Source organism: Myxocyprinus asiaticus, chromosome 32 (genome assembly GCF_019703515.2).
Source record: "Myxocyprinus asiaticus isolate MX2 ecotype Aquarium Trade chromosome 32, UBuf_Myxa_2, whole genome shotgun sequence".
Classification (NCBI taxonomy): Eukaryota; Metazoa; Chordata; class Actinopteri; order Cypriniformes; family Catostomidae; genus Myxocyprinus; species Myxocyprinus asiaticus.
In genome coordinates this window covers 5,001,926-5,028,989 of record NC_059375.1, presented here as the reverse complement: position 1 = coordinate 5,028,989, position 27,064 = coordinate 5,001,926, and the positions used below count along the sequence as shown (strand labels likewise).

Genomic DNA, 27,064 nt, shown 5'->3' with positions numbered 1-27,064 from the left:
TTATCAGTCATAACCATCTGTCAAAGGTCAAACCAGTGGTCAACAAACACACATCCTCTAAAACTTTATCAGTAGCAAAACAGACATCCTATCAAACTTTATCAGTCACAAACCCACTTCCTGTCTAGCAAAACATCAGGGCTATTATCAACATCCAGTCAGACACATCTGGCTATTGTTATCCTCCAAACAGACATCCGGACTACCATTTCCGACTATTGTTATCGCTCAAACAGACATCTAGTCTACTTCCAGCTATTGTTATCAACCATAAACATCTGTCAGCTACTTCCAGCCACGCCCCCTCATCAATCAAAGTGACATATGCCACCCTATATGACTACTGCTGCATCTCCCTTCAAGTGCTTTTAAATCTTCGATACCATAGATCATGACATTCTCTTTGATAGGCTTGAGAATTATGTTGGCATTTGTGGACAGTATTAGCATGACTTAGGTCCTATTTATCTGATCGCTACCACTTTGTTTGTGTAAACGAGGAGTTTTCAGATCAAGTAAAAGTATGGAGTGCCACAGGGCTCAGTATTAGGTCCTCTGCTTTTCTCCTTGTATATGCTGCCCCTGGGACATTATCAGGAACCACGGAATTAGTTTTCACTGTTATACCGATGATACTCAGCTTTATATTTCCTCGAGACCTGATGAAATTTTGCAATTTTCCAAATTAGCAGAGTGTATCAATGAATTAAAGACTGGGAGGCTAGAAATTTCCTTCTGCTCAATTCTGACAAAACAGAGGTATTAATTATTGGACAAAAAATTCTCTCAACATAGGATGCTAGAATATAATTTGTCTCTCTAAGGATGTACTGTTACATTGTCTTCTACAGTTCAGAACCTGGGTGTTATGTTTGAAAGCAATCTGTCCTTTGAAAATCACATTTCCAATGTTTGTAGAACAGCATTCTTCCACCTCAGAAATATTTAAGTTAACACTAATTAAGATACATGCTCTGTTTCTGATGCCAAAACCTAATTCATTTGTTCATGACCTTAAGACTAGATTATTGTAATACTTTGCTGGGAAGATGTTCTGTAGGTTCAATAAATAATCTTCAATTGGTTAAAAATGCAGCAGTTAGAGTGCTGACAAGAACCTAGAATCATATCAGCCCAATTTTATCATCACTACACTGGCTACCTGTTAAGTTTTGTATAAATGTAAAAATTCTGCTTATTCCTTACAAAGCTTTGAATGATCTAGCTCCTCAGTACTTAAGCAACCTTCTATCGTGCAATAATCCATCAAGTTCAATATGATTGCAAAATTCTGGACTGTAGATAGTACGATAGAATATCAAAATCCACAAAAGGAGTTAGATCCTTTTTCTATTTGGCTCCTAAACTGTGTAATAGCCTTCCTAGCATTGTTCGGAACACAGACACACACTGCTGCCAACTTCAGCCAATAACAGCTTCAGCTATAACAAGGGATACTTCAATAGGCACTGCCTGCACCTCGGACTTAGGATGGACTTCACTGGAAATGAACTATCTCAAGCTTCCAGCCGGACTGTGAGGCCCATTTCGCTGACCTCTGCGAACATCATCTTGCTCATGGGATAGACTACACTCTCTTAAAATGGAATACATGGACAATAAATTAACACCAACTCAAGACTTCATCAGCCAAATAAAAAGAGCAATTCATCTACGTGCACTTCTGCAGTCAATTCAGGATGGACTTCAAAGACCCTAAATCATTAATCTTACAGTTCATACAAAATCCTTTAGTTTTAAACATTGCCCACCAACATCTACTACGTTTACTCACTTAAAACAATACCGGTACTACACATAAATATCTAATATTGGAATTATATTCATAGCCAGAGGGGTACTGGCTTCCCCAGCTGAGCCTAGTTTCTCCCAAGATTATTTTTCTTTATAAACTAACATCTTATGGAGTTTTGGGTTCTTTGCCACTGTTGACTTTGGCTTGCATACAGAGGGTCTAAAGACAATCATTTTTTATGCCATGATTTTCAATCACGTTATTTATTTAAACCACACAATGAGGACTTTATGCTTTAACAGAGTATTATGCTAAAATGTTTTTTCTGTAAAGCTGTTTTGAAACAATGTGTGTTGCGAAAAGCACTATACAAATAAAAATGACTTGACTTGAAATGACTTGACATCGACAGAAAATGGACTCTGGTCTCTCCTCAGGTCTGTCTCCAAGAAGTGAAGCATGTGATTTTCAACAGTAGTATGCTTTCACCCTAAAGAAAAGTGCTATCTAGAAATAGAGAGAGATACGCTTGCCATCAAGTGGGTGGTCCTGGAGCTAAGGTATTTCCTTTTTGGCAGAGTTATCCCTAGTGACAGAAAAAGATGGCCAAAGCCAAGAACTCTAAGTCAAAGGTGACAATGTGGTTTCTCGAAATCCATGATTACCATTTCAATTAGGCACCAAGCAAGAACAACGAACATACAGATGGATTATCCAGGATGTATCCCCATTTTTCCGCCTGCTCTAACTCAATAACTGGTAGATGATCAACGGGATGGCAGGAAGACTATTAAACTCTTTTCTTCTCACACTCAGGTGAGCAACGTCTCCATGAGAAAACAAATATTTTTTTTTTTAGGGTTGGTAACCGGTTCTTATTCAGTACTGGTTCCATTTAAAAAAATATCCGAACTGTATGATTTTCATGGCTTTCGGTATTGTTAACGGTTCTTGAATGTACATTTTTCAGCGGGTGCGGACAGAACATTGTAGTAAAATACTATTCAGTGGCAGCGCTGCCCCTCTACAGAATCTACAGCACGATACACACAGATCGACCAATGTAGTCTGTTTCCCAAATGAATGACTCTTATGAGCAAAAACACACATCAGTCGGAGAGGTTGCTGAAATATTCTGACCTGGAATATGACTTACATCATGCTCAACTCTACAATGAACCAAGAACTATTACCGTGTTATGTAATGTTTGTGTAATGTAATGCCCCAATCTTTCCAAAACACCGGCCTCCAAAGATAGCATTGAGACTGTGACCGAACTGCAGAGCAACAGTGCGTCTTCTCACAGTTGTCAAACACAACAGTAGCAAAATAGTGCCCTCAGCTGACAACTGTTATGAATCTGAATATGGCATTAGACCTGAATGATCTGCTAACTACTACCACTGGAAAACGAGCAAAATGATTGACAGGTAGAAAACACATAAAAGTATTTTGATTGGCTGATCAAAGAATGTTTCTGTGGCCTCCACATTATGAGTTTTGTTGTAATAATTGGAATTTTGGAATCAGTGGAATGAAATATGTTATCACATTTTTTGTTTAGAATATGTATTTAATATATAATTAGGACCAATTATTGGATTGAATTCTGATTTGTTATATCTGCACTGTTGAAATCTGATATTATCTAATCATTTGGCAAGAGAATGCTGAGGGCAGTAAATGCAATTAAAATGCATTTCCAAATATTTGTTCCTCAAAAGAAAGAATTGTTGATGGAACCACTAAGTAATCTTAATCGTTAAGAGTAATCTAAATTGGAATTGTAAAATCTCTAGTATTTTTTGTGTTTCTTCAGTCTCTCAGACTGAAGCTGTCTGCTCCGCCTGAACCTCTGTTCTCCCCGGATTCCATTCACGACCAGATTCTGTTCTCTCCCAGTTGTCTCTCCTCCCTTGGCCAGACACATGGAGCACACCCCTCCCAGAAGCCTAAGATCCCTGCTGCCTTTCACTTTACCCCTTAACTCCACAATACAGTTCAATACCGTGTAATTTTCACCAGCATTTTATTGTGTGTGCCTAATATAATAACGTTTGTTAGTAACTTATCGATGAAAGTGTTACCATTTCATCATTCGTTTTTAGGTCACACTGACTAATAAAAATCAACAGCCAGATCACATGACCTGTTTATGACATTATTACCTGGGAACAATGACAGGATGGTCATCAGAGTTTCAACCAATTTCTTCACTGGAGTCACATAAAACAGGATCTGTGTAGAGGGTTGTGCATTTAAGACAATACTCGTCTTTTTAGATATTTAGTTTAACAATATATTTGTGTGTTTACAGAAATACTCACCTTCTTTTCTAGCAGAATCAGTTTGAAAAGAATCAGAACCTGTGGCAGAGAAAGAGAAATTATCACACTGCTGTTTTCAAACTGCAAAACTCTTAAGGCCGATTTATACTTCTGCTTTGAACCTTTGCCATAGGCTACACCTAGCTACAACAGAACATAACACAGCTGAACACAAAACAGAGAACAGAACTTACTAAACATGTCTGAAGAGTTTATAGTTGAAGAATTTATGCACATCTATGCCCAGCCGTATTTTTTGTTTTTACGTTTTGGACCGGTGCCAGTTCGCAGCAGACGGAGTTACCTGTATGATGCCTAAAATAGAAAACAAGCGATCGATAGAATGTACCGTCACTCGTCACTGCTAGTTAGGACAAAAACTCTGATTAACATAGAAAATATATATTTTATTGCATGTCCTTTGCCGTCAGTTTAGGACACTGTGTGACACTGGCTACCTATAGCCTCCTCTATGTTTCTGTTTGATTTCAGAGTACTCTGTTAAAAAAATAAAATAAGGCTGGGCATAGAAATGCATCAATTCTTCGACTACAGTCTCATGTTTAGTAAGTTCTTTTCTCTGTTTTGTGTGCAGCTGTGTTGTGTTCTGTTGTCGCTATCGCTGTGGAGGACCTGTTTTTAGTTAAACAAAATGAGTTTTCGCATGAACTGTCACTCTCATGCCCTATCATGAATGCGTAGATCAACAGTCAGTGAACACTTTCACTAAATAATACATTAGATTTCGGTTTGTTTCTCACCAAACCTTATCGTACACTTTCATAACAATCATGAGTCTCATGGAATAATTTATCCAAGTTCTGAATTATACTTTTGCCTTCTTTAGAAGCTTGAAGAGGTGGTTGCCATAAACTGCAATTGTATGATATCACTGAGCACAATTTTTCCCTTTGTGTTAAGAAAAAGAAAGAAAATCATATGGGGTTATAACAACACATGGGTGAGTAAACAATTATTTAATTTTCATTTTTGGGTTCATATATTTTTTTCTTTTTTTGCAATAAAAAAAAAAAATACAAAATCCCTAAAAACAAGATACATTTATTTTTATTAAGGCTTGTTTTCAGAGAACTGAAAGTATAGGTGTATATTGTCTTGCTTAATTGGCAGATTTTTTCACTTGTTTTAAACTTAAGTTGAAAAACAAGTAAAAAAATCTGCTAGTGTTGCAAGACAAAATCCACTTCTATTTAAATTATTTTCTCTGAAAACAAGTCTAAATTTCTTAAACAATGTTGCTTATAGGTGAGTTTATATAGTTTTAAGAATGCAGTGCACTTTCTACACATTTAACACTTATTTTAAACTTATTTGTATAATTTTCCCTGAGGTCTACTTACAGTATAACTTCGGTCATTATTATTTTCTCCCAAAACAATAACTAGCCACTTTCATAAATTAAACCTGCTAAATTGCAGTAAATGCTATCTGTCGACTAATTTCTTCATCTGCTAGGATAGAGAGAAGCTCTGTCCAGTTTGACGACATTTCCTTACACAGCTTGAATAATCACAATACTGTGTCACAGGCTAATAACTAAACGATGTGGAGAAATTGTGTCACCTTCTTCAGCTTCTGTCACTTAAACTTTATGATTGACTAATACTCTTTGACATCTGACTTCTTGCATCAGAGCGTCTTAACCTCATATGTTTGCTGTCAGGTTCAATACGGTTTGTGCTGGCCCATTCTTGAATAGCTGTCTTGTTAAAAACAAAAATCATCCACTCGTTCCAATGCTGGGAACCAGAAATGACATAATGTTTGGCAAACATATATCTAACCATATCTTACACTTGTCGTTAGTTACAGTATATGCCAACTGGAGTAATAGTTCTTTGTTCTTCTGGTGTTTAGGGCTGATATTGCAAAAGTTCAGATCGAGTCGTTTTTGCAGCTCAGTTTCAATAATTGGTCTTCATGAACTGTGGAGGAAGTTTTGATTTCTGAAATTTACACGTAACGTTTACAGTAACGTATACAGTACAGTAAAATTTCATTTCTCACGATATGACCCCTTCAAAATGAAAATAAAGATTTAGCATCCAAAACAAATAATAATAAATAATAAAATAGAGTTCTTTACCTTGTGTTTAAAGTGCAGAATCAAATCTCTGGCAGACAAGCCTTCAGAAGAAATACAAATGCTACGTGATATATACAGTAGTGATAACGTAACTAATAAATGATATATATTGGAATAATGATTGAGTAATGATTATGTAATGATTTAAATCTGAAAAAAAAAAAAACAATTTTGATTAATGGTTTATACGGGTTATCTGTGCTTAAAATTCCCTATTCTTGGTCAATCAATGTCAGTATCAATAATTTGAGGAATATGATTTATTACAGCAGTGAAGATTGAATTACCCAGAAAGATCTGTGATCCCTCGAGCGCTGTAGAGCTTAAAGAGTTGTTCATATGATCATACAGCTCCTACAGAGAACATAACAACAACCAGACAATAGTTACACAGAGAACACAACAACCACACAGATACACAAAGTGCACAACAACCAGATAACATTTACAAAGACAATACAACAACCAGATAACAGTTAAACAGAGGAAACAACAACCAGACAACTAGGGATGCTTTGATCAGGATTTTTACACATTTACATTTAGTCATTTAGCAGACGCTTTTATCCAAAATGACTTACAAATGAGGAACATATCAATTTGTCATCCAGAGTTCAACAACATCTACAGTGTTGTACTGCCAAGCTCTCAAGGTGGCTGGAGTAGTATAGGCACTAGTGCAGAAGAAAGAGACAGTACTGAAGCACAGTAAAATCTCCTGGCTAACACAGCTACCAAGTCCTATGTCACAGAAAGAACATAGCTAACAAAACTACAGCTGTTGTTTTCCTTTGACAAACCAAGTGCTTGTCCTCGCCAATCCTGATACCAATCATATACCTTTTATTAGGAGCTCTGTCGTTACTGGTTATATGTAAGCTTTCTGCTCAGTGTCATTGCTAACTGAATTTCCCTGTTGGAAATACCATAGCTGTTGCCTAGTTAATGTTAAGGTTTATGTGATCATGAGCCAAATTGTGAGACCACCGATCGAGTCATAGGAAGTGAATATCGGCAGATACCGATCAGTGGCCGATCGATTCAAGCATCCCTACAGACAACATTTACACAGAGAACACAACAACCAAACAGACAATATACTGATGACACAGCAACAACAACCACACAACAGTTATGCAAAGAATTCGACTAGACAACAGTTACACAGAGAACACAACACCAAACAAAAAACAGTTACACAGAGGCCATTAGGTGAAGTCACTGTTTATCTAGTGATGCTAGTTTAGCTAAATGATTTCTTTATATATTTGATAATGAATGACAGTATGAATGATCTTGCCTTTAGTATGGAGATCTGTGAGAAATCTTTCTCCTCAAAGTAAGCGTGAGTTATGAGCTGGAGTTTAGCCTGTATTAGACCAAACTGAGGCTGCAACAACACACAACATTTAAATCAAACTGATATTTTTGCACACTTAATTGAGATGTTTCACAAATCTTATATAACGGTGTGAGTAATTTTAGATCATGCTAACAGCACATATCACAATATTGTTCTACCAGATGACACATTTCTACTGCTGCACAGTGTATTTACCATCATACTGGCCAGCCATGGTTCTGCACATACTTAAATAAAAATTTGATAATAAAGATGTAGTTAAATATGTGTACTTTAAATGAGTCACCCAGTATTATGGCTATTTCTAGGGTAAATCGGGTCAAAATCTGTCTTGTGGTCATTTATGGCGTAATTCAGGGTAAAATCCGTCATGTTGTTATTTCTAGAAAGAATGAGGACGTCTCACCATTCGACTGAGCACACACACACTCTTCTGGACAGTCTCTCTCGTGACATCGGCCTCTCGCACCTTCAGTGCCTGTACGTATTGAACATTATATCAAACTGTACACAACATTATGACCGTACAATGAACTTATAGCCAACTATAAAACAATGCATTTCATTCATTTATAAAGAAGAAAACATCATTTCACAGTGTGCTTTGAAATTCACTTAAAGATCTCATTTACTAATAACAATGTGACGTCATTATGACATTAAAGCACTTCCTGTACCAGACCATTATCCTCTGATTTTATATTAATATACAGTGTGATGGTTTTTTATATTTATTGGTGTTGTTTTTAACTCTCATTTCTCTCTTGTTCTTATTTTATTCAATGTCATTTGGTATAAGAGTGTGAGGGTTAATTTGATGTAAAACAAATGGGAAAATTGTGTATTTAAACAAGCCGCCACTAGAGGCAAAATGGATGATTAGTGTGGTGAGCACATTGAACTAGGTTATTACTAGCACTGCTTGGGTGCAAGGTAACTCTTTATTGTTTAAGGAGGGGAGTCGATCCTGTTTCTATTTCCAAAAAAATGTCTAGCCTGGTAACCTTGGTTTTTCTGTACACTCTTAAACAATATTTATCTGCACATTTTGCACCTCTACATATTAAAAGACTACTTTTTGGAGCTCACTTAATCTCCAGTGTGTGATTCTACCACATACAGGTTCAAATAAAAACATTGCACAAATAATTTCAACTGTCTACAGTTATGCAGTTGTTATTCTCAGCATACCTTGGACAATGATTTGCCATATAAATCTATAATTATTATTATTACATTGTTATACTTATTACAAAAATATCACCATTAGTGCATTAGTATTGAATAAAGCAGTAGGAACCTTTGCGTCTATCTGTCTGTAGCAGGAAACCCCATAAACACATTTCATGTGTTCATCCAGAGGAGGTAAATGAAAGTAAACAGTGTCTGTCAATCAACAAACACAATATAGATTAGAAACATTTATCCAGCATCTTTATTATAATAACTCAATCTGAACATAACACATTATCATACATGGAATGAAATATTTTGTCTTTTTTTTTTTTTTTTTTTTCTCCCCAATTTAGAAGTCCTCGTGGTGGCGTAGTGACTCGCCTCAATCCGGGTGGTAGAGGACGAATCTCAGTTGCCTCCGCGTCTGAGACAGTCAATCCACGCATCTTATCACGTGGCTTGTTGAGCGCGTTACCACGGAGACATAGTGCGTGTGGAGGCTTCACGCTATTCCCCGCGGCATCCACGCACAACTCACCACACGCCCCACCGAGAGCGAGAACCACATTATAGCGACCAAGAGGAGGTTAACCCAACGTGACTCTACCCTTCCTAGTAACCGGGCCAATTGGTTGTTTAGGAAGCCTGACTGGAGTCACTCGAACTTGCGACTCCAGGTGTGGAAGTCAGCGTCTTCACTTGCTGAGCTACCCAGGCCCCCCATATTTCGTCATTCTTTTACTGATTCTAAAAGAACAACCTAAAAAAGAACATCATCTGTTTTTCCAAAAAGAATCAAATACAGAATATTCTAATATTCTAATCATAAGTATGACAATATTCAATGCAGGACTTTTGCTGACAGCGTTAGATATAAAAAACATTAAACTGTATACTCTCCTAAATGTCAACTGATACTCAAGTATTTGGGGAACGATGAGGTTTAGAATGATCAAGTGATTGTTATTGGGAAAATAATTCATTCATCATCAGGGTGACTTTGACGGCTGCAATGTCACATGAAACAGCAGTCCAGACATATGCAGGATCTACTCATGCTAACTGAATGAACAGTATACTGTGTGTGTGTATATATGTATATTTATATATATAGGGCTGTCACGATTATGAAATTTAGCTCACAATTAATTGTCAAACAAATAATTGTGACTGTGACGATACATTATCTTTTTTAGGGCTTTCACGATTAATTGTGTTACAAATTGTCATATTTCTTAAGGTGTATTTACTTTATATTTAACTTGGAATCATTTGAAAGATAAGGATGCATGAATTCCTTTAAGGCTTTAAAAACTTTTGAATGACCTGAAAAATCATATTTTAAATACACAAATATTTCCAAATACCTAAAATATCTGTCTCTCTTTTTGGTCAACTTTAGTCTTGGTCCATTTTACATTTACACTGTTAATTTTGAAACCTAGCCAATATGAATATTACAGTTTATTATATTATATTAAAATATTTCTGTCCAAAATGTTTTATTTTCACACACTATTTTAAGGCTCTCCGATTAAACCCACAAGCCCTTATTTCTCATCCGTATATGTAATATACAATATGTGTAATGAATTCACTTATTAAAATTGTTATTAGCAGTTTTTTTCTTACTTTATGACTATTTAATAAAATATCCGCAAGTGATGGAAGACCAGATGGATAAAGTCATTTTAAATAAAGTAATTTGCAGTTGTATAGTGGAATTTATTTGAATGACGAAAAAAAAAAAAAAAATCACATTAAATCTGACCTGGCTGTTCAGACTGAAGGCACATTGGAAAAAATCAGACACGTATCCGATTTATTTCCACATTTGAAAGTGGTCCAGATCAGATTTGAAAATGTCAGATTCTAAGTGCTTGCGACTGTTCACACTGTCATCCATTTAACAGATCTATGTCACATGTGAGTGAGATTTGGGCCACATTCAGTGAATGTCACTTCTTGCATTTTTCCATTTACACCTGGCCACATAAATGTGTCTCTGCCAAGCGTATATAAATCCGATCTTCAATTCCCATGCTATATACAAATAAACTGAGTTCACTTCCTTGATTATGCTAATGCAGGGCAGCGAATTTAAAAGATGTGATTTATTATTTGATTCCAAGTGACTTTGCCCAGTGCTCATGTGTGTCTGTTTATGTGCACACTGTGTATTTTTCCACTCTGGGCTTGTCATAGGTAAGATCTGTCCATGCGCGTAAGCTCCGAATATTGTCAATGTTTTGTTTCAGTTTCATCAGCGATCTGCATCAAATAAATGAAGACAAATTTTCCATCTCTCCTACAACATGCATCCATTTCTTGATTTGTTGCATGATGCAAATCCTATGCAATTACTCGGTAGCAGCTGTTATGTTTTGCATTTTCCCCATGCAGATGTAGTGACGTAGTGATATAGCGCTATTTGGGCAGAGTAAAGTTTACATATGTAGCTTGAACAGCCAGAAGCATTTACACTTGACAGAGTTTTATCTGGAATGCGTCTCAAACCACCTCGTCTCGAATCTGTCTTAGAGGGCATTTACACTTGGTCTGCCCATAATTATTTGAACAAGCAGCTGCAAGAGGACAGGGACCCGCCTGAATCTACTGGTAGTCTAGGTTACACTAAAATATGTTCAGACACTTATCTTAACTTTTAGCTAATTTACAGCTTGACATATGCCCACCTATTGTTGCACATTTCTAATAAAAAGGTGCTAACATAATGGTTGATGTTTATTCCATCCGATCCGTTCACATACAACACAATGCTCTGACCGTTGGGTACAAGTACATTGCTATTTTTTAATCACATACAACTAGCTAAATCCAAATTTCTTACCCACATGTGGGGGTGGGGTTGTGCTGACATCACGACTAGTCGAATTCGACTCGACTAATGGACTCGACTTGTCAACTATTAAAAATCAGCAGTCGTGCAACCCCAAGCCTATATGAATATATATATATATAAAGGGGGGTGCAGTCTGGTACATTTTGTCAGAGGGGGGGCTTACTGTTTAAGACTTTGAAAACCCCTGGTCTAATCAATGCTTTATTCATCTGTCACAATAATGCAATTTATTACAAACTGAATTTCAAACTGTATTATATATTTATTATAGGTTCTACATATCATATTTATAAATATTTGAATTATTATGCATTATTTATATGAATTATCTTTATTTGGGGGCCTTTCTCAGCAAATAATAATGTATTCGATTAATTGCGGTTAGTTTGATTAATCAGCATGTCATGTAATTAATTTGATTACAATTTTTAAATCGATGACAGCCCTAACATACATATATATATATATATACACACACTACCAGTCAAAAGTTTTGAAACACTTACTCATTCTTTATTATAATTTTTTTTTCACATTTTAGAATAATAGTAAAGTCATCAAAACTATGGAATAACATCAATGGAACTATGGGAATTATGTTGTTACTGAACAAAATCCAAAATAAATCAAAACTGTGTTATATTTTAGCATCTTCAAAATAGTCACCCTTTGCCTAGAATTTGCAGACATGTACTCTAGACATTTTCTCAACCAACTTCTTGAGGTATCACCCTGGGATGCTTTTTAAACAGTATTGAAGGAGTTCCCATCTATGTTGGGCACTTATTGGCTGCTTTTCTTTATTATTTGGTCCAAGTCATCAATTTAAAAACTTTGTTTTTTTTTTTATTAAATTTTAGTTTTATAATGAAATCAATTTATATTGTGGCACAATTATATTTTTGTCTACAAAACTAATTTCAAACATTTAAGCATACACCTTCAGATCAACAGATTTTTAAGATCATGAGAAACATTTCAGTCAAGTGTTTCAAAACTTTTGACCGGTAGTGTGTGTGTGTGTATATATATATATATATATATTTATTTGATTTATAAAAATATAGAAATATAAAATGAAAAAAAATCAAGGTACGAAGGTCAAATTTCATGTGTTTAGTTTGTAAAATGAGTGTACAGTATTTATTTACCTTCCTGGTAATTGTGCGCACCATCTGGCAGGGCCAGGAATGGCAAGTACTTCCATTCCTCTGGGAGTGTGTTACTGTCATGAGCCGTACCGGGAATGATGGGAGGATATGAGAACTCTACCTAAAATAACAATCAGGTGTGACCACAAACAACAACAAACAAATGAATTTGTCTACTACAGACTTAAACGTATGTAAAGAACAATGTGAATTATTATTATTATATATCACTGTATACTAATATGGTTACGTGTAATATATTGACCTGTGTGAAGTGGCGATCTATAGAAATATTTGTATTAACATTGATCAGTTATTGATAATATATTTGTTCATCTGAAGTCCCACTCCTGTGACTCTGTTAATTCTGTGATGTTACAGAATTAACCCACAATGAAACACCATCACTGAATTTTTACTGTATGTTTAATGGTCAATTTCCAGCCCTCACAACTTTTTAGCCTATGATATCTTTGATGAAGCAGACTGAGCTTCAGGTGCACTCAGTGATATGTTTCTCTGGCCGATCCAAAAAATACCTGGAAAAAGCTATTCATTAGAATTCACATTAATTTCAATGCCATCTCCTCAACTAGCATGTGGTTCCCTGGAAGAAAACGATCTGGTGGTTCCTATCTTTGCTTAAGTTTGCTCAAGTTGTCTTGAAGTATACCTGGGAAGCTCCTACATCTGAATTGGGCATTCAAGTCAGAAACAAAATACAGAAGAAGCCAAAATTAAAACAAATACACAATGAACAACAGCAGCGGGGGACAGCTACTTTTGAATGGCCGTCAATGGAAAAACATGCTTTTTTGCCATCACAGGGTGTGGCTTCAGCATCTTCCAGCAGGGGCTTACCTGCTAACCAGCCAATTCCAGGACAGGGAAGTGCTCAGGGTTTATCCTGATGGTAGATGCTGGAACATAACATTCAGTGGGCAAAAAGCACCATTCTCTTTTGACGGCCATTAAAAAAGTAGCCATATATTCTGACGAAATAACATACACTATATTGCCAAAAGTATTCGCTCATCTGCCTTTAGACGCATATGAACTTAAGTGACATCCCATTCTTAATCCATAGGGTTTAATATGACGTCGGCCCACCCTTTGCAGCTATAACAGCTTCAACTCTTCTGGGAAGGCTTTCCCCAAGGTTTAGGAGTGTGTTTATGGGGATTTTTGACCATTCTTCCAGAAGTGCATTTGTAAGGTCAGACACTGATGTTGGACGAGAAGGCCTGGCTCGCAGTCTTCGCTCTAATTCATCCCAAAGGTGCTCTATCGGGTTGAGGTCAGGACTCTGTGCAGGCCAGTCAAGTTCTTCCACACCAAACTCGCTCATCCATGTCTTTATGGACCTTGCTTTGTGCACTGGTGCGCAGTCATGTTGGAACAGGAAGGGGCCATCCCCAAACTGTTGACAATGACAGAGCGGGGTCAGCGGATGCTGAGGCGCATAGTGCGCAGAGGTCGCCAACTTTCTGCAGAGTCAATCGCTACAGGCCTCCAAAGTTCATGTGGCCTTCAGATTAGCTCAAGAACAGTGCGTAGAGAGCTTCATGGAATGGGTTTCCATGGCCGAGCAGCTGCATCCAAGCCATACATCACCAAGTGCAATGCAAAGCGTCGGATGCAGTGGTGTAAAGCACGCCGCCACTGGACTCTAGAGCAGTGGAGACGCGTTCTCTGGAGTGACGAATCACGCTTCTCCTATATAAAACGCTTCTTCTATATAAAACTATTGATTTTAGTTTGTTGATTATAAGTATAGAAACAATATAGTTTATGTTTATTGCGGAATATTCCGATAAACACAAATATACAGTATAAGTACCTTGAGAGTGCAGGGAGACTGACTCGCATCATTGGAGTGGGTGGACGCTTCAAGCCATGTTTTGCGGGCTTTGTTGACCGCGGTTCTCTGATTGGTGCAGCTTTCTCTGCTGGAGTCGGACCATTGGTTATGTAGTTTTTCAACAGGAATTCCACTATTACAGAAGTTGAAATAACGCAGACGGGTGGCTTCAAAAGAAGCATATACCATCGATGAACAACCTCGGATCTCATGGTAGGTCTGTCTTTAAAAGTTTATGAGTTAGCATTGAAAATCAATTAGTCTATGGAATGAATGTGATTTTTACTTGCGGAACCAGACTGTTGCGCTCTATAAGGCTGATGTCACTTTGTGAAATGATTTGGTGATTTTTGCAATGGAGAAGACAACATTTTCTGAGACTGATGCAATCCTAGATCAGGTCAAGTTTATTTGTAATTTCAGAAGATTAATTAATTTCTTTGTCTGTTAAGTTAAATCTAAGTTATTGTTAGAAATAATTATTATTGACTCGACCTATGGCCTCAAAAGGCTGTTAGCTGTTTGATTGTAATAAATGATAAATGGTTTACCTGATTATTGCAGTATATTAGGCTAATTCTACTGCAATATACAGTAACCTACACAGAATCTGCAAAATGTATACCAATGTAAATGGTAACATTACAATGAACACATAGGCTATGACTGTGTAACAAACAGTCAGCTTAAGGTAGCTACAAGTATTAAGCGGTTTAATCTCATTATACCTCTTCTAAACTATTTAATTGTAATAATTAAATAGTTTAGACATCACTTACAGCTGTAAGCAGCTTTCCCTTTTCTCATACACTAGAGTTGTGTGCGGTGGGGTAAGGTGATTCTCGATCTGCTATGATGTACAATCGAGTTGCATTTTGGGATATGGAACTGCCTGAAGCGTACATCTGAGTAGGCTCGCTCCCTCTATCAAAATCGAGGGGTTGAGGCTCTGTTAGCTGAAACTTCCCTCACCTCACCTTAACGAAACGGACTTCCAAAATGGCGGCAGGGATTCCACCGAGTGGAAGTGCTTAGGGAAGTTAGCAAGTGGATGTTTACAGTGAAGTGGAACGCAGCCCAAGGGGTGCATGCGCCAGATGAGCAGCTGCCATTGAGATGAATAGAAATGCTAACGGATAGAGATCTCCATGTATTATAGACTTTCTTGTATATGTTGTTGATGTTAGACTTTATACGGACACCTGTTGGTGCGGATGCAGCATCACAACAAAGCAAGTGTTTTCAGCTACATTCAGTTCGATCTGACAAAAATGCAGTTTAAGTGGAAAACATGAATGAGGGCATGTTAAGCAGCTGACATGAGAGAAACATGTTTCTGTGGAGACGAAGAAGCCAGCCGTGTGTTTTGCTCTGTTGATAGTACAGTATATTTCACATACTCACTGATGTCTTAATCAGTACTAGATTACACCAGTCATGCATTATTTATCATCATGCATCATTCAGTGCAGCTGCACTTCTGCCATTAGCTCTAATTCTTCCTGCATTTTTCTTTGTGCTTGTTGCAACATTAAACTACAAAAAAATCAACTCTATCAAAGTTATTATACAGAATAAGTGTTTAAAATCGTACCTTATGTGGCTTAACATGACCCTGCCTAGTGTCTCGATATTAGAAACCATGGTATAACCATGTTTTAGGCATTTACCAAAGCAGTACCATGTTGTTTTGGACATGTACCATGGTAATACCATGGTATTGTTCGAAGTACCTCGAACTACCATGAAAATACCATGATGTGAATATGGTAATCATTCAGTAGCATGGTATTAACGTGTCATACCATCACTGTACCATGGTTATATCACAATGTCATTGTTCTGTAAGGGTGAGCACACAAAACATTAGAAGCAGATGAATGTGTTTATAAGTCTCTCACCTGACAGCCCTTCTTATGATGAAATCCAACCACTACAATATGCAGTACGGGCCCCTCTTTAAACTGACACTCCATCGGCGCTGTTACAATCAATGAAATGTCCAAAAGAGCATAAATAAACAATGAAAGACGCGTTTGATGTATTTACTCGAGTAACTTCCGCTCTTTGGACTGTCAGTGTGTCTCATCATGCGCTGCTCCGCCTCCAGCACAAATAAGCCGTACTCACACCACACTGTTGACAGAGGGCGCCACATGGTCATAATATAATATAAAATAATATCAAGATTATTTAAAGCAAAATGAGAAATCAATAAAATGTGACTGAATAAACACCATATTATCTGACCTTTTCTTATCGGACTGAGCATAATCAGAACAGATTAAATATGCATAGTTGCAGGAAAAGAAACCTTTTGTTTGTGTTGGGGGCTATGGATTCACTTAAATGTAACTTTCTATTACTTCATTAGTGAGTTAATATTTTAGAGCCAGGGGTCCCTGGAAAAGATATATAAAACATACTGAGCGAATATTCATGCTGTTTAGCCAGAGGGGAACTGGCCCCCACAGTTTACCAACATCTTATGGAGTTTTGTGCTCCTTGCAACAGTCGCCTTAAGCTTGCTTAATGGGGGTCTAAATATAAATATAATTTACTTTTTTTCATTATTATTATTTATTTTAAATCGCAACTCACAATCATGTTTTGTTTTTTATTAAACCGCATTATGACTCGAAGACATTAAGTATTACAGCTTCTTTTTCTGTTAAAGCATAATTTTCTGTAAAGCTGCTTTGAAATTATGTGTGTTGTGAAAAGCACTGTACAAATGAAAATGACTTGACTTGATATAACTAACATTTTCAATACATTTCTAATATTAACTAATAAACTTAATTAAATAACTTTTACATTTCTTAATTTACTTTTTAAACCAATGGTATGTTAAGTGTTATATAGTGTAGTTTGGTAATGTCAAGACTCTCAAGCACATTTCGATGTATCGATGGGTGCCAATGTCGATTTCTCGTGTCTGTTCATCGGTGTCATACGTCACTGTCGAGCGATTGTTCAGGTCTGTTATCTAAATGGCGGCAGTCACGGTAACGAATCCTTCTCAGCTGTTACCGCTCGGTATGTGTGACTCTTCATGTCATTCTTTACTTACTGTAATAACTGTGATATAATAGTTATTGTCGTTTTTACTGAAGGGGATATGGAGGTTGAGAAAGAACAATTTTGCCTGAGCAGCATTCAAATCTTTGGACGTGTGTATGTTTTGTGAACACTAGAAAATAGCTTTAATTAAATCTATTCACTCCCAGTTTTCTTAGCTGAGATACAAATGGAAATTCGTCCCAGTAAATTTTATAAAATGCTGAAATAAAAATTATGTAATCATAGTCGATTATGATTGGTTTATCATGACCAGCGCTGAGAAAAGCAACATATCACGTGTCAGTGGCGTCGGGAGAAAGTAATAATAAGGCTGAATAAAAATGAGAGATTTTAGTACAATTATAAAGTTTCCACTAAGAAATTGTGGTGTCGGCGTTGTGCCGAAATTTGACTCCCCGCCAGATTCTTGTTCTTACTCCACGCTACCTTCTTCTGGAGTTTTATGGCGGTTGGCATTCAGCGAAACGCGCATTACCGCCACCGGCTGGTAAGGAGTGTGGTTCATGATCAACTCTTTCCTTAGTGTGACCTAAAATATATTCTCTTACTCAACTATGTCGCTTTCAAATATTGTATTAAAAAATAAAAACATTCATCGCTTGATTTTTTTATTTTATTTATTTATTTATTTTTTCAGTATGCTTGTCAGCTCAAAATTCATAAAAATGTTCTTAAGGTGGAAATCAATCGTTCTTTCATAACGATATTTGGGACAAATCATCATTACATGCTCTACTGTCTCTTTCTGATTACAAAATTCACATTTCCCTGTATCATGTTTTCGTATTCTCTGCAATGTTCTGTTAAGCTCTGTATGTCCTAAAAACTTTACCTGACGAAACATTATCCTGCCGCCTGACGTAATCGGTTCCTGCGTAGAGACCAGCAAGCTTTTGTGGCCCGTGCGAAACCAGTTTTTCCGCAACGGAACGACCTTTTCTGCGGTGGAATCATACGGAAGAGTTCAAGATTTCGCACCGGCCCAGGAACACCCCCCAAACCATGTCTGTGGAAAAGGTCTAACTGTGAATGTTTCGCTACTCATGCAAGTTTGAACTGTCATTATTAGTGTGCACATTACATTAGCATCCTCTGTCTGTGAAAACCAAAACTAACTAAAATAAAATAAAAAGATCTTGAATTAATTCACAGTAGGGTGAATTTGGGCAAAGTGGGACACTTTTGGAAATGTAACGTTTCTTAGCAGTTTTAATTATGATCCAAATGCCAAAACCTGACAAGATATCTTTAAGGAAAGCTTAGGATGTCTCCGACCTTAGTCAAAAGCAAAAATAAAGAAATTCTCAAGACTGGGAAGAAGAACTTTTGAAGACCCTCTTTTGGCCAAATCCTAGATTTTTTTTCAAGCAGTATTGGTAAAGTGGGACAGAAGAAAATTCTATAGAAAATTTTCAACTTCTACTATTTTATGTCCTTAAAGGATAAATACCTTTACCAAATAATGGTCATGCTACACATCCTGATGTAAAATCATCAATTTAAAACCTCAATAAGTTAATTGTTTACTTCCCAAAGATTACTTTAGTAATGATTTTTAACCATTTAATGAAATGCATATGGATACATTAACTGTCTCACTTTACCAATCTTATCCCTGTATTATCAAATTTGAAACAATGCAACTAGATAGTTAACACAAGACTGTCCTGAGAAATGTAATGACATTAAACATTTTAAATGATAGCAGTAAACGCTTTAGCTTTGGCAGCCATAAAATACTAAAATTGAAGAATAACTAAACTGAAACTAGAAAACACTGAGAGAATGAAAACTAATCTAAAACTAACAGACAAAGTGTGAGAACTAACGGAAACTAAACTAAAGTGAAATGACAAATTGAATATAAAATAGAAATAAAAAACTACATTAAAAATCCAGAACTATAATAACCCTCAGGCTGCATCAGTGATGACGAGCAGTATTTGTCACCTGCAGGAGAAGTTGACTGAAAATGTATTGGCTACACCACAATCTAGGGGTGCCAATCGTCCTATATAATAAGGAATCGTCCAGTATTTAAGGGAACAAAAATCCATAGGGACACCGTTTGTCCCGTATTTTAGCGTCTCACACTCATACTGCTGAGAATGTTTCACAAACCAAGATAAATGGACATGAAACACACACTCTTTGTGTGCGTTTTATGAGAAATCCGCTTCTAAACGTTACACGGATGTCACACTTGACAGAAGCAGCCGGGGAAAAGATCAATAACAATCAGCTCACGTTTTCCTTAGAAGCAGGAGAATTCTTTAAACATATAGCAGTTGAATGCTTGATAATTGTAATTGATACATACAGTGGCAAGAAAAAGTATGTGAACCCTTTGGAATTAGCTGGTTTTCTGCATTAATTGATCATAAAATGTTATCTTATCTTCAACAAAGCACAATGTGCTTAAGCTAACAACACACAAACAATTATAATCTTTCATGTATTTGTTGAACACATCCCATTAAACATTCACAGTGCTGTGGAAAAAGTAAGTGAACCTTTGGATTTAAAAACTGGTCGATCCTCAGGACTCTGAATGTTCAATGGGATGTGTTCAATAAACATGAAGGATTATAATTGTTTGTGTGTTGTTAGCTTAAGCACATTGTGCTTTGTCTATACTTGTGACTTTGTTGAATATAAGTTAGGCCTAATGCCACATTTAGCACATTACAAATGTGTTACAACAGTACCCGGCATGAGGATAGTTGTAGGAACTATGTAGATTTTTTATTTTATTGGTAGACAAGGCATCTCATGTGAAAACAAATGGCATGTTTATTCTTGTCAGTATTTGTGCAGAATAGCAAAAAGCATTACAGCTGTACTCTGTCTAGCCTATGCTATGCCGAACTGCTGTTTCATGCTAATTGTCAAGAGTTATAAAAGTGTATTTGACACTGTGATTGTGTGGTGCCTTTAGAACTAGTGGACAAATGCATTGGCTCTCGCATTCACATCGTCATGAAGAATGATAAGGAGATTGTTGGAACCCTGCTTGGGTTCGATGACTTCGTCAGTATCCTTTAAAACATCTGATGACATCATTAAAACACGTCACTCACAGACACTGATGTACATTAAAGCTTATATCATTAGAATAAATCTTAAATTTCTTTGTATGAGTTCTTGATTGTTTAATCAGATATGGTGCTTGAAGATGTCACAGAGTTGTAAGTATGTTTTCTTATTTGCACCCAAGGTTGCACCTTTGATTCAAGACTAACAATAGCCTATATACTATATTATAAATGCTTAATGTATTTTATACACTGATGAGCCAAAATATTATGAACACCTGCCTAATATGCTGTTAGTCCTCCGTGTGCCGCCAATACTGCGCCGAGGCATGGGCTCTACAAGACCCCTGAAGGTGTCCTGTGGTATCTGGCACCATGACATTAGCAGCAGATCCTTCAAGTCCTGTAAGTTGCGATGTGCACCTGCCATGGATCGGACTTGTTGGTCCAGCACATCCCACACCTCAGTCAGATTGAGATCTGGGGAATTTGGAGGCAAGAGCAATACCTTGAACTCTTCATCATGTTCCTCAAACCATTCCCAAAAAATGTGTGCAGTGTGGCAGGGCACATTATCCTGCTGAAAGAGGCCACTGCCATCAAAATATCATTGCTATGAATGGATGTACCTGGTCTGCAACAATGTTTAGGTAGGTGGCACCTGTCAAATTGATGTCCACATGAATGGCCGGACCCAGGATTTCCCAGCAGAAAGTTGTCCAGAGCATCACACTCCCTCCACAGGCTTGTCGTCTTCCCACAGTGCATCCTGGTGCTGTCACTTCAACAGGTAAACGGCGCGCACATACACTGCTGTCCACATACAATAGTAAAAGAATTCGGGACTCATCGGACCAGGCACCTTCAACTGCTCCAAGGTCCAGTTCTGATGGTGGACAGGGGTCATCATGGGCACTCTGACCGGTTTGCAGCTACGCAGCAGGGTGCGATGCACTGTGTGTTGTGACACATTCCTCCCGTAACTTACATTACATTTTCTGTGACTTGTGCCACAGTACACCCTCTGTCAGTTCGGACCAGACGGGATAGCCTTCGTGTATCAATGAGCCTTGGTACACAACACCCTGTCACCAGTTTGTGGTTTGTCCCTCCTCAGACAACTGTCGGTAGGTACAAACCACAGCTAACTGGGAGCACCCCACAAGCCTTGCCGTTTCAGTGATGCTCTGACCCAGTCGTCTGGCCATAACAATTTGGCCCTTGTCAAAGTCACTCAGGTCTTTACTCCTGTTCAATTCTCCTGTATTCAACACATTGACTACAAGAACTGATTATTTGCTTACCATCTAATCTATCCAGACCTTGACATGTGGCCTTGTTAGGAGATGATCAGTGTTATTAATTTCACCTGTGAGCGCTCATAATGTTTTGGCTCATTACAGTACATTATATAATATTTTATAAATGATTATATGTAAGCTAGATTTTTTTTCAGGGATTGCAAAAAAGTAAGTACTCGAGCATTTAAGCAGAATTGAAAACATCCATGTTCTAGATGTATATATTAGGCCAGAAACATACTCGACAGAAGTATGCAAACAGATGCTTGGCCAATAAATTGCAAGCATGTGATCCTGTTAGATTTACATCCACCATGACAGTAGTTCACCTGAAAGAGAAATCTGGCCATAGAAAAAGACAGTTATAAATTGCTTTTTGATGTTTTGCGGAACACAATGTGTGAGTCAAGCTTGCGTAGCTATAAGCATTTGCGTTCACGTACTTGTGTAGAGTATAGCCTATTATGAGTTTTCCACACTCTGTTATTGCTTAAAGAACATTGAATTTAATCTAGTTTCTGTTTTTGTTTGTGTGCGTTTCACAGTGAAATCACGCCAGAGGGCAGGAGAATCACAAAACTTGATCAAATTTTGCTGAATGGCAACAACATCACAATGGTACAATCAATCATTGAGTTCATCTTTATATTTGTAGACCATTATATCACCTCTCATATAAGTTCACAATACACAATACATCATACTTTTGGAATTATTAGAACATTTGCTCAGAAATTGATTTTTCGTATTAAAATATATGTTTTAAAAAAAAAATCTGTATTTAAATGTTATTGTTGTGGTAACAATATGAACTATAATATTAAGAGCTTTTATATTTCTGAAGCCCAGAAAACATTGCTAAAAGAAATGTATACACAAAAGTACAACAGATAGAAAGTGGAATAGAAACAACTGAAAATAATTAGCCTAGATGTTTATATGAATGCAAGTGTTAAAAACTTAGAATTTCAATTAGAGCTTTAAACATTTTTAGGAATTATAATATGTTGATTGATTAACAGTGTTACTGTTAATATATTTTGATACATAAGTTTAATAAATTAGATTTATTATTTTAGTCTTCAGCTGCTTCTGGAAAGATCAAGTGTCTGACTGAAGAGTTGCAGAACCCCCATTCAAAACCCTAAAAACAAACTGCAGCATCCTTTCATCATTTTTGCAATAGACCTTGTAATTATGTACAGTGGAAATCAGAAGTTTACATACACTTAGGTAAAAAAAAAATTTAACCACTCCACAGATTTAATATTAGCAAACTATAGTTTAGGACATCTACTTTGTGCATGACACGAGTAATATTTCCAACAATTGTTTACAGACAGATTGTTTCACTTTAAATTGACTACATCACAATTACAAAATACATCCACAGGTACACCTCCAGTTCAGTACTCCTCCTATCATAAGCTAATTGGTTAATTGTCTAAAGGCTTGACATCATTTTCTGGAATTTTCCAAGCTGCTTAAAGGCACAGTTAACTTAGTGTATGTAAACTTGTGACCCACTGGAATTGTGAAATAGTCTATTAAAAGTGAAGCAATTTGTCTGTAAACAATTGTTGGGAAAATTACTTACAGTTGTGCTCAAAAGTTTGCATACCCTGGCAGAAATTTGAAATTTTGGCATTGATTTTGAAAATGTCTTTTATTTAAGGATAGTGATCATATGAAGCCATTTATTATCACATAGTTGTTTGGCTCCTTTTTAAATCATAATGATAACAGAAATCACCTCAATGTCCCTGATCAAAAGTTTACATACCCTTGAATGTTTGGCCTTGTTACAGACACACACAGGTTTAAATGGCAATTAAAGGTTAATTTCCCACATCTGTAGCTTTTTAAATTGCAATTAGTGTCTGTGTATAAATAGTCAATGAGTTTGTTAGCTCTTACGTGGATGCACTGAGCAGGCTAGATACTGAGCCATGGGGAGCAGAAAAGAACTGTCAAAAGACCTGTGTAACAAGGTAATGGAACTTTACAAAGATGGAAAAGGATATAAAAAGATATCCAAAGCCTTAAATGCCAGTCAGTACTGTTCAGTCACTTATTAAGAAGTGGAAAATTTGGGGATCTCTTGATACCAAGCCAAGGTCAGGTAGACCAAGAAAGATTTCAGCCACAACTGCCAGAAGAATTGTTCAGGATACAAAGAAAAACCCACAGGTAACCTCAGGAGAAATACAGGCTGCTCTGGAAAAAGATGGTGTGGTTGTTTGAAGGAGCACCATTCAACGATACTTGAACAAAAATGAGCTGCATGGTCGAGTTGCCAGAAAGAAGCCTTTACTGTGCCAATGCCACAAAAAAGCCTGGTTACAATATGCCTGACAACACCTTGACACACCTCACAGCTCCTGGCACACTGTAATTTGGAGTGACGAGACCAAAATAGAGCTTTATGGTCACAACCATAAACACTATGTTTGGAGAGGGGTCAACAAGGCCTATAGTGAAAAGAATACCATCCCCACTGTGAAGCATGGTGGTGGCTCACTGATGTTTTGGGGGGGGTGTGAGCTCTAAAGGCATGGGGAATCTTGTGAAAATTAATGGCAAGATGAATGCAGCATGTTATCAGAAAATACTGGCAGACAATTTGCCGCCTTCTGCACAAAAGCTGCGCATGGGACGATCTTGGACTTTCCAGCACGACAATGACCCTAAGCACAAGGCCAAGTTGACCCTCCAGTGGTTACAGCAGAAAAAGGTGAAGGTTCTGGAGTGACCGTCACAGTCTCCTGACCTAAATATCATCGAGCCACTCTGGGGAGATCTCAAACGCGCGGTTCATGCAAGATGACCAAAGACTTTGCATGACCTGGAGGCATTTTGCCAAGACAAATGGGCAGCTATACCACCTGCAAAATTTGGGGCCTCATAGACAACTATTACAAAAGACTGCACACTGTCATTGATGCTAAAGGGGGCAATACACAGTGTTAAGAACTAAGGGTATGCAGACTTTTGAACAGGGGACATTTCATTTTTTTCTTTGTTGCCATGTTTTGTTTTATGATTGTGCCATTCTTTTATAACCTACAGTTGAATATGAATCCCATAAGAAATAAAAGAAATGTGTTTTGCCTGCTCACTCCTTTTTTCTTTAAAAATGGTACATATATTACCAATTCTCCAAGGGTATGCAAACTTTTGAGCACAAATGTATGTCATGCACAAAGTAGATGTCCTAAACGACTTGCCAAAACTATAGTTTGCTAATATTAAATCTGTGGAGTTGTTAAAAAATTAGTTTTAATGACTTCAACCTAAGTGTATGTAAACTTCTGACTTCAACTGTATACACCAATCAGCCACAACATTAAAGCCACCTGCCTAATATTGTGTAGGTCCCCCTCGTGCTGGCAAAACAGCACCAACCTGTTCTTCTCACCACAATTGTACAGAGCGGTTATCTGAGTTACCGTAGACTTTGTCAGTTCGAACCAGTCTGGCCATTCTCTGTTGACCTCTCTCATCAACAAGGCATTTCTGTCCACAGAACTGCCGCTTATTGGATGTTTTTTGTTTTTGGCACAATTTGGAGTAAATTCTAGAGACTGTTGTGCTCAAACTCAAACCAGCCCATCTAGCACCAACAATCATGCCATGGTCGAAATGACTGAGATCACATTTTGTGAACATTAACTGAAGCTCCTGACCCATATCTGCATGTTTTATGCACTGCACTGCTGCCACAAGATTGGCTGATTAGGTAATCACATGGATGATTGTTGGTGCCAGATGGGCTGGTTTGAGTATTTCTGTAACTGCTGATCTCCTGGGATTTTCACACACAACAGTCTCTAGAATTTACTCAGAATGGTTCCAAAAACAAAAAACATCCAGTGAGGGGCAGTTCTGCAGATGGAAACGCCTTGTTTATGAGAGAGGTCAACAGAGAACGGCCAGACTGGTTCGAACTCAGATAACTGCTGTACAATTGTGGTGAGAAGAATAACACCTCCGAATGGTATTCTGAGATGCGGGTTGGCGCTGTTTTGGCGGCACACGGGGGACCGCCACAATATTAGGCAGGTGGTTTTAATGTTGTGGCTGATCGGTGTATTTAGTTTCAAACACACACCAAAAAAGAATTACAGAAGCATGAAGCTTTGTCATAACTAGATCACACTAATCAACATTTCAGGTCACTTGACTTCCATGATTTTGTTAAATTCTCGTTGAAGCAGCACAATGAAGCTGTTTCGCTCATGTTTAATATTTCTGCTGTGTTGCAGTTGATTCCAGGAGGAGAAGGACCAGAAGTCTAAAAAAAACACCTACCTCAAATGAAAATACAATTTATGTTCATGTTTCATGGAAGTTTCCTGTAAAATGATCAATTCTTGTTTTCATGGTTTTCATTTGATGGTGTTCATTTTTGTGAAGTTTTCACATTAGCGCCTTTATTTTTTATTAAGCAATCCAAAACATTTTGTAAACATTTGTTCATTATTAAAATAAAATGAAATGACTGGCTCTGTGATGGAATTCATTTAAAATCAATATGTTTCTGATGTGGAAATTGCGGATATTTTGTGAACATCCCCATTAAAGTTGGTAAGTGATTTTAGCAGTTCTATTTCTTTGAGAATGAGCCATAGGATTAGCCACGCCCCCTCTTTCCAAAACCCTGCACTCCAATGACACCAAATGAGCTTAACTGAGACCGACATCCTGCAGAAACGGTTGTTAAAAACAACAGCAGCAAAATAGCGCCCTCAACTGACAAATGTTATGAACAACATGGCTTAAAAATTGCAGTAAGTTTCAATAATTCACTGCAACTACAACACTATGAGAACGTGCAAAATTATTGACAGGTCGAAAGCATCAAGACACATTTTTGTTTGCTGTTTACAGAGTCTAGAGCCGTCTTAGAGACAGGTGAGATATCTTATTTCTAACAACACTTATTTCTGTCATTTCTCTCAGGGATTAGGAACATTTTTTGCATACCTTTCCATGAACAAATCTGCTTGCAGCACCTTTAAATTTGGTATTTTGCTGAT

At 37.2% G+C, this 27,064-nt stretch overlaps 2 protein-coding genes across 4 annotated transcripts in view; one reads left to right on the top strand and one right to left on the bottom strand.

The window, feature by feature from the left end:
• Positions 1-16,728, bottom strand: part of avl9 (AVL9 homolog (S. cerevisiase)) — a 77,210-nt gene extending 60,482 nt beyond the window's left edge. Inside the window, exons 1-9 of one of the 2 annotated variants that reach the window (XM_051666960.1) lie at positions 16,507-16,728; positions 12,745-12,865; positions 8,855-8,940; positions 7,961-8,032; positions 7,492-7,581; positions 6,479-6,545; positions 6,192-6,232; positions 4,085-4,123; positions 3,926-3,995 (exon numbers count right to left, since the gene is read on the bottom strand). In XM_051666960.1, coding sequence (XP_051522920.1) covers positions 3,926-3,995; positions 4,085-4,123; positions 6,192-6,232; positions 6,479-6,545; positions 7,492-7,581; positions 7,961-8,032; positions 8,855-8,940; positions 12,745-12,865; positions 16,507-16,581 — 661 coding nt within the window. In that variant the 5' untranslated portion in view covers positions 16,582-16,728. The remainder of the gene's footprint in view (positions 1-3,925; positions 3,996-4,084; positions 4,124-6,191; positions 6,233-6,478; positions 6,546-7,491; positions 7,582-7,960; positions 8,033-8,854; positions 8,941-12,744; positions 12,866-16,506) is intronic. The other variant, XM_051666959.1, reaches the window with a different exon arrangement.
• Positions 16,729-17,528: 800 nt separating this feature from the next.
• Positions 17,529-26,526, top strand: lsm5 (LSM5 homolog, U6 small nuclear RNA and mRNA degradation associated). Of its 2 annotated transcripts, none has more exons than XM_051667004.1 (5): positions 17,529-17,644; positions 20,628-20,723; positions 20,850-20,877; positions 22,571-22,643; positions 26,291-26,526. In XM_051667004.1, the coding sequence occupies exons 1-5, from the start codon at positions 17,599-17,601 to the stop codon at positions 26,321-26,323; spliced, it is 276 nt and encodes a 91-aa protein (XP_051522964.1). In that variant the 5' UTR covers positions 17,529-17,598; the 3' UTR covers positions 26,324-26,526. The 2 variants fall into 2 exon arrangements, with proteins under 2 accessions (XP_051522964.1, XP_051522965.1); XM_051667005.1 differs by lacking the exon at positions 17,529-17,644 and adding an exon at positions 18,547-18,706.
• Positions 26,527-27,064: the final 538 nt, after the last annotated feature.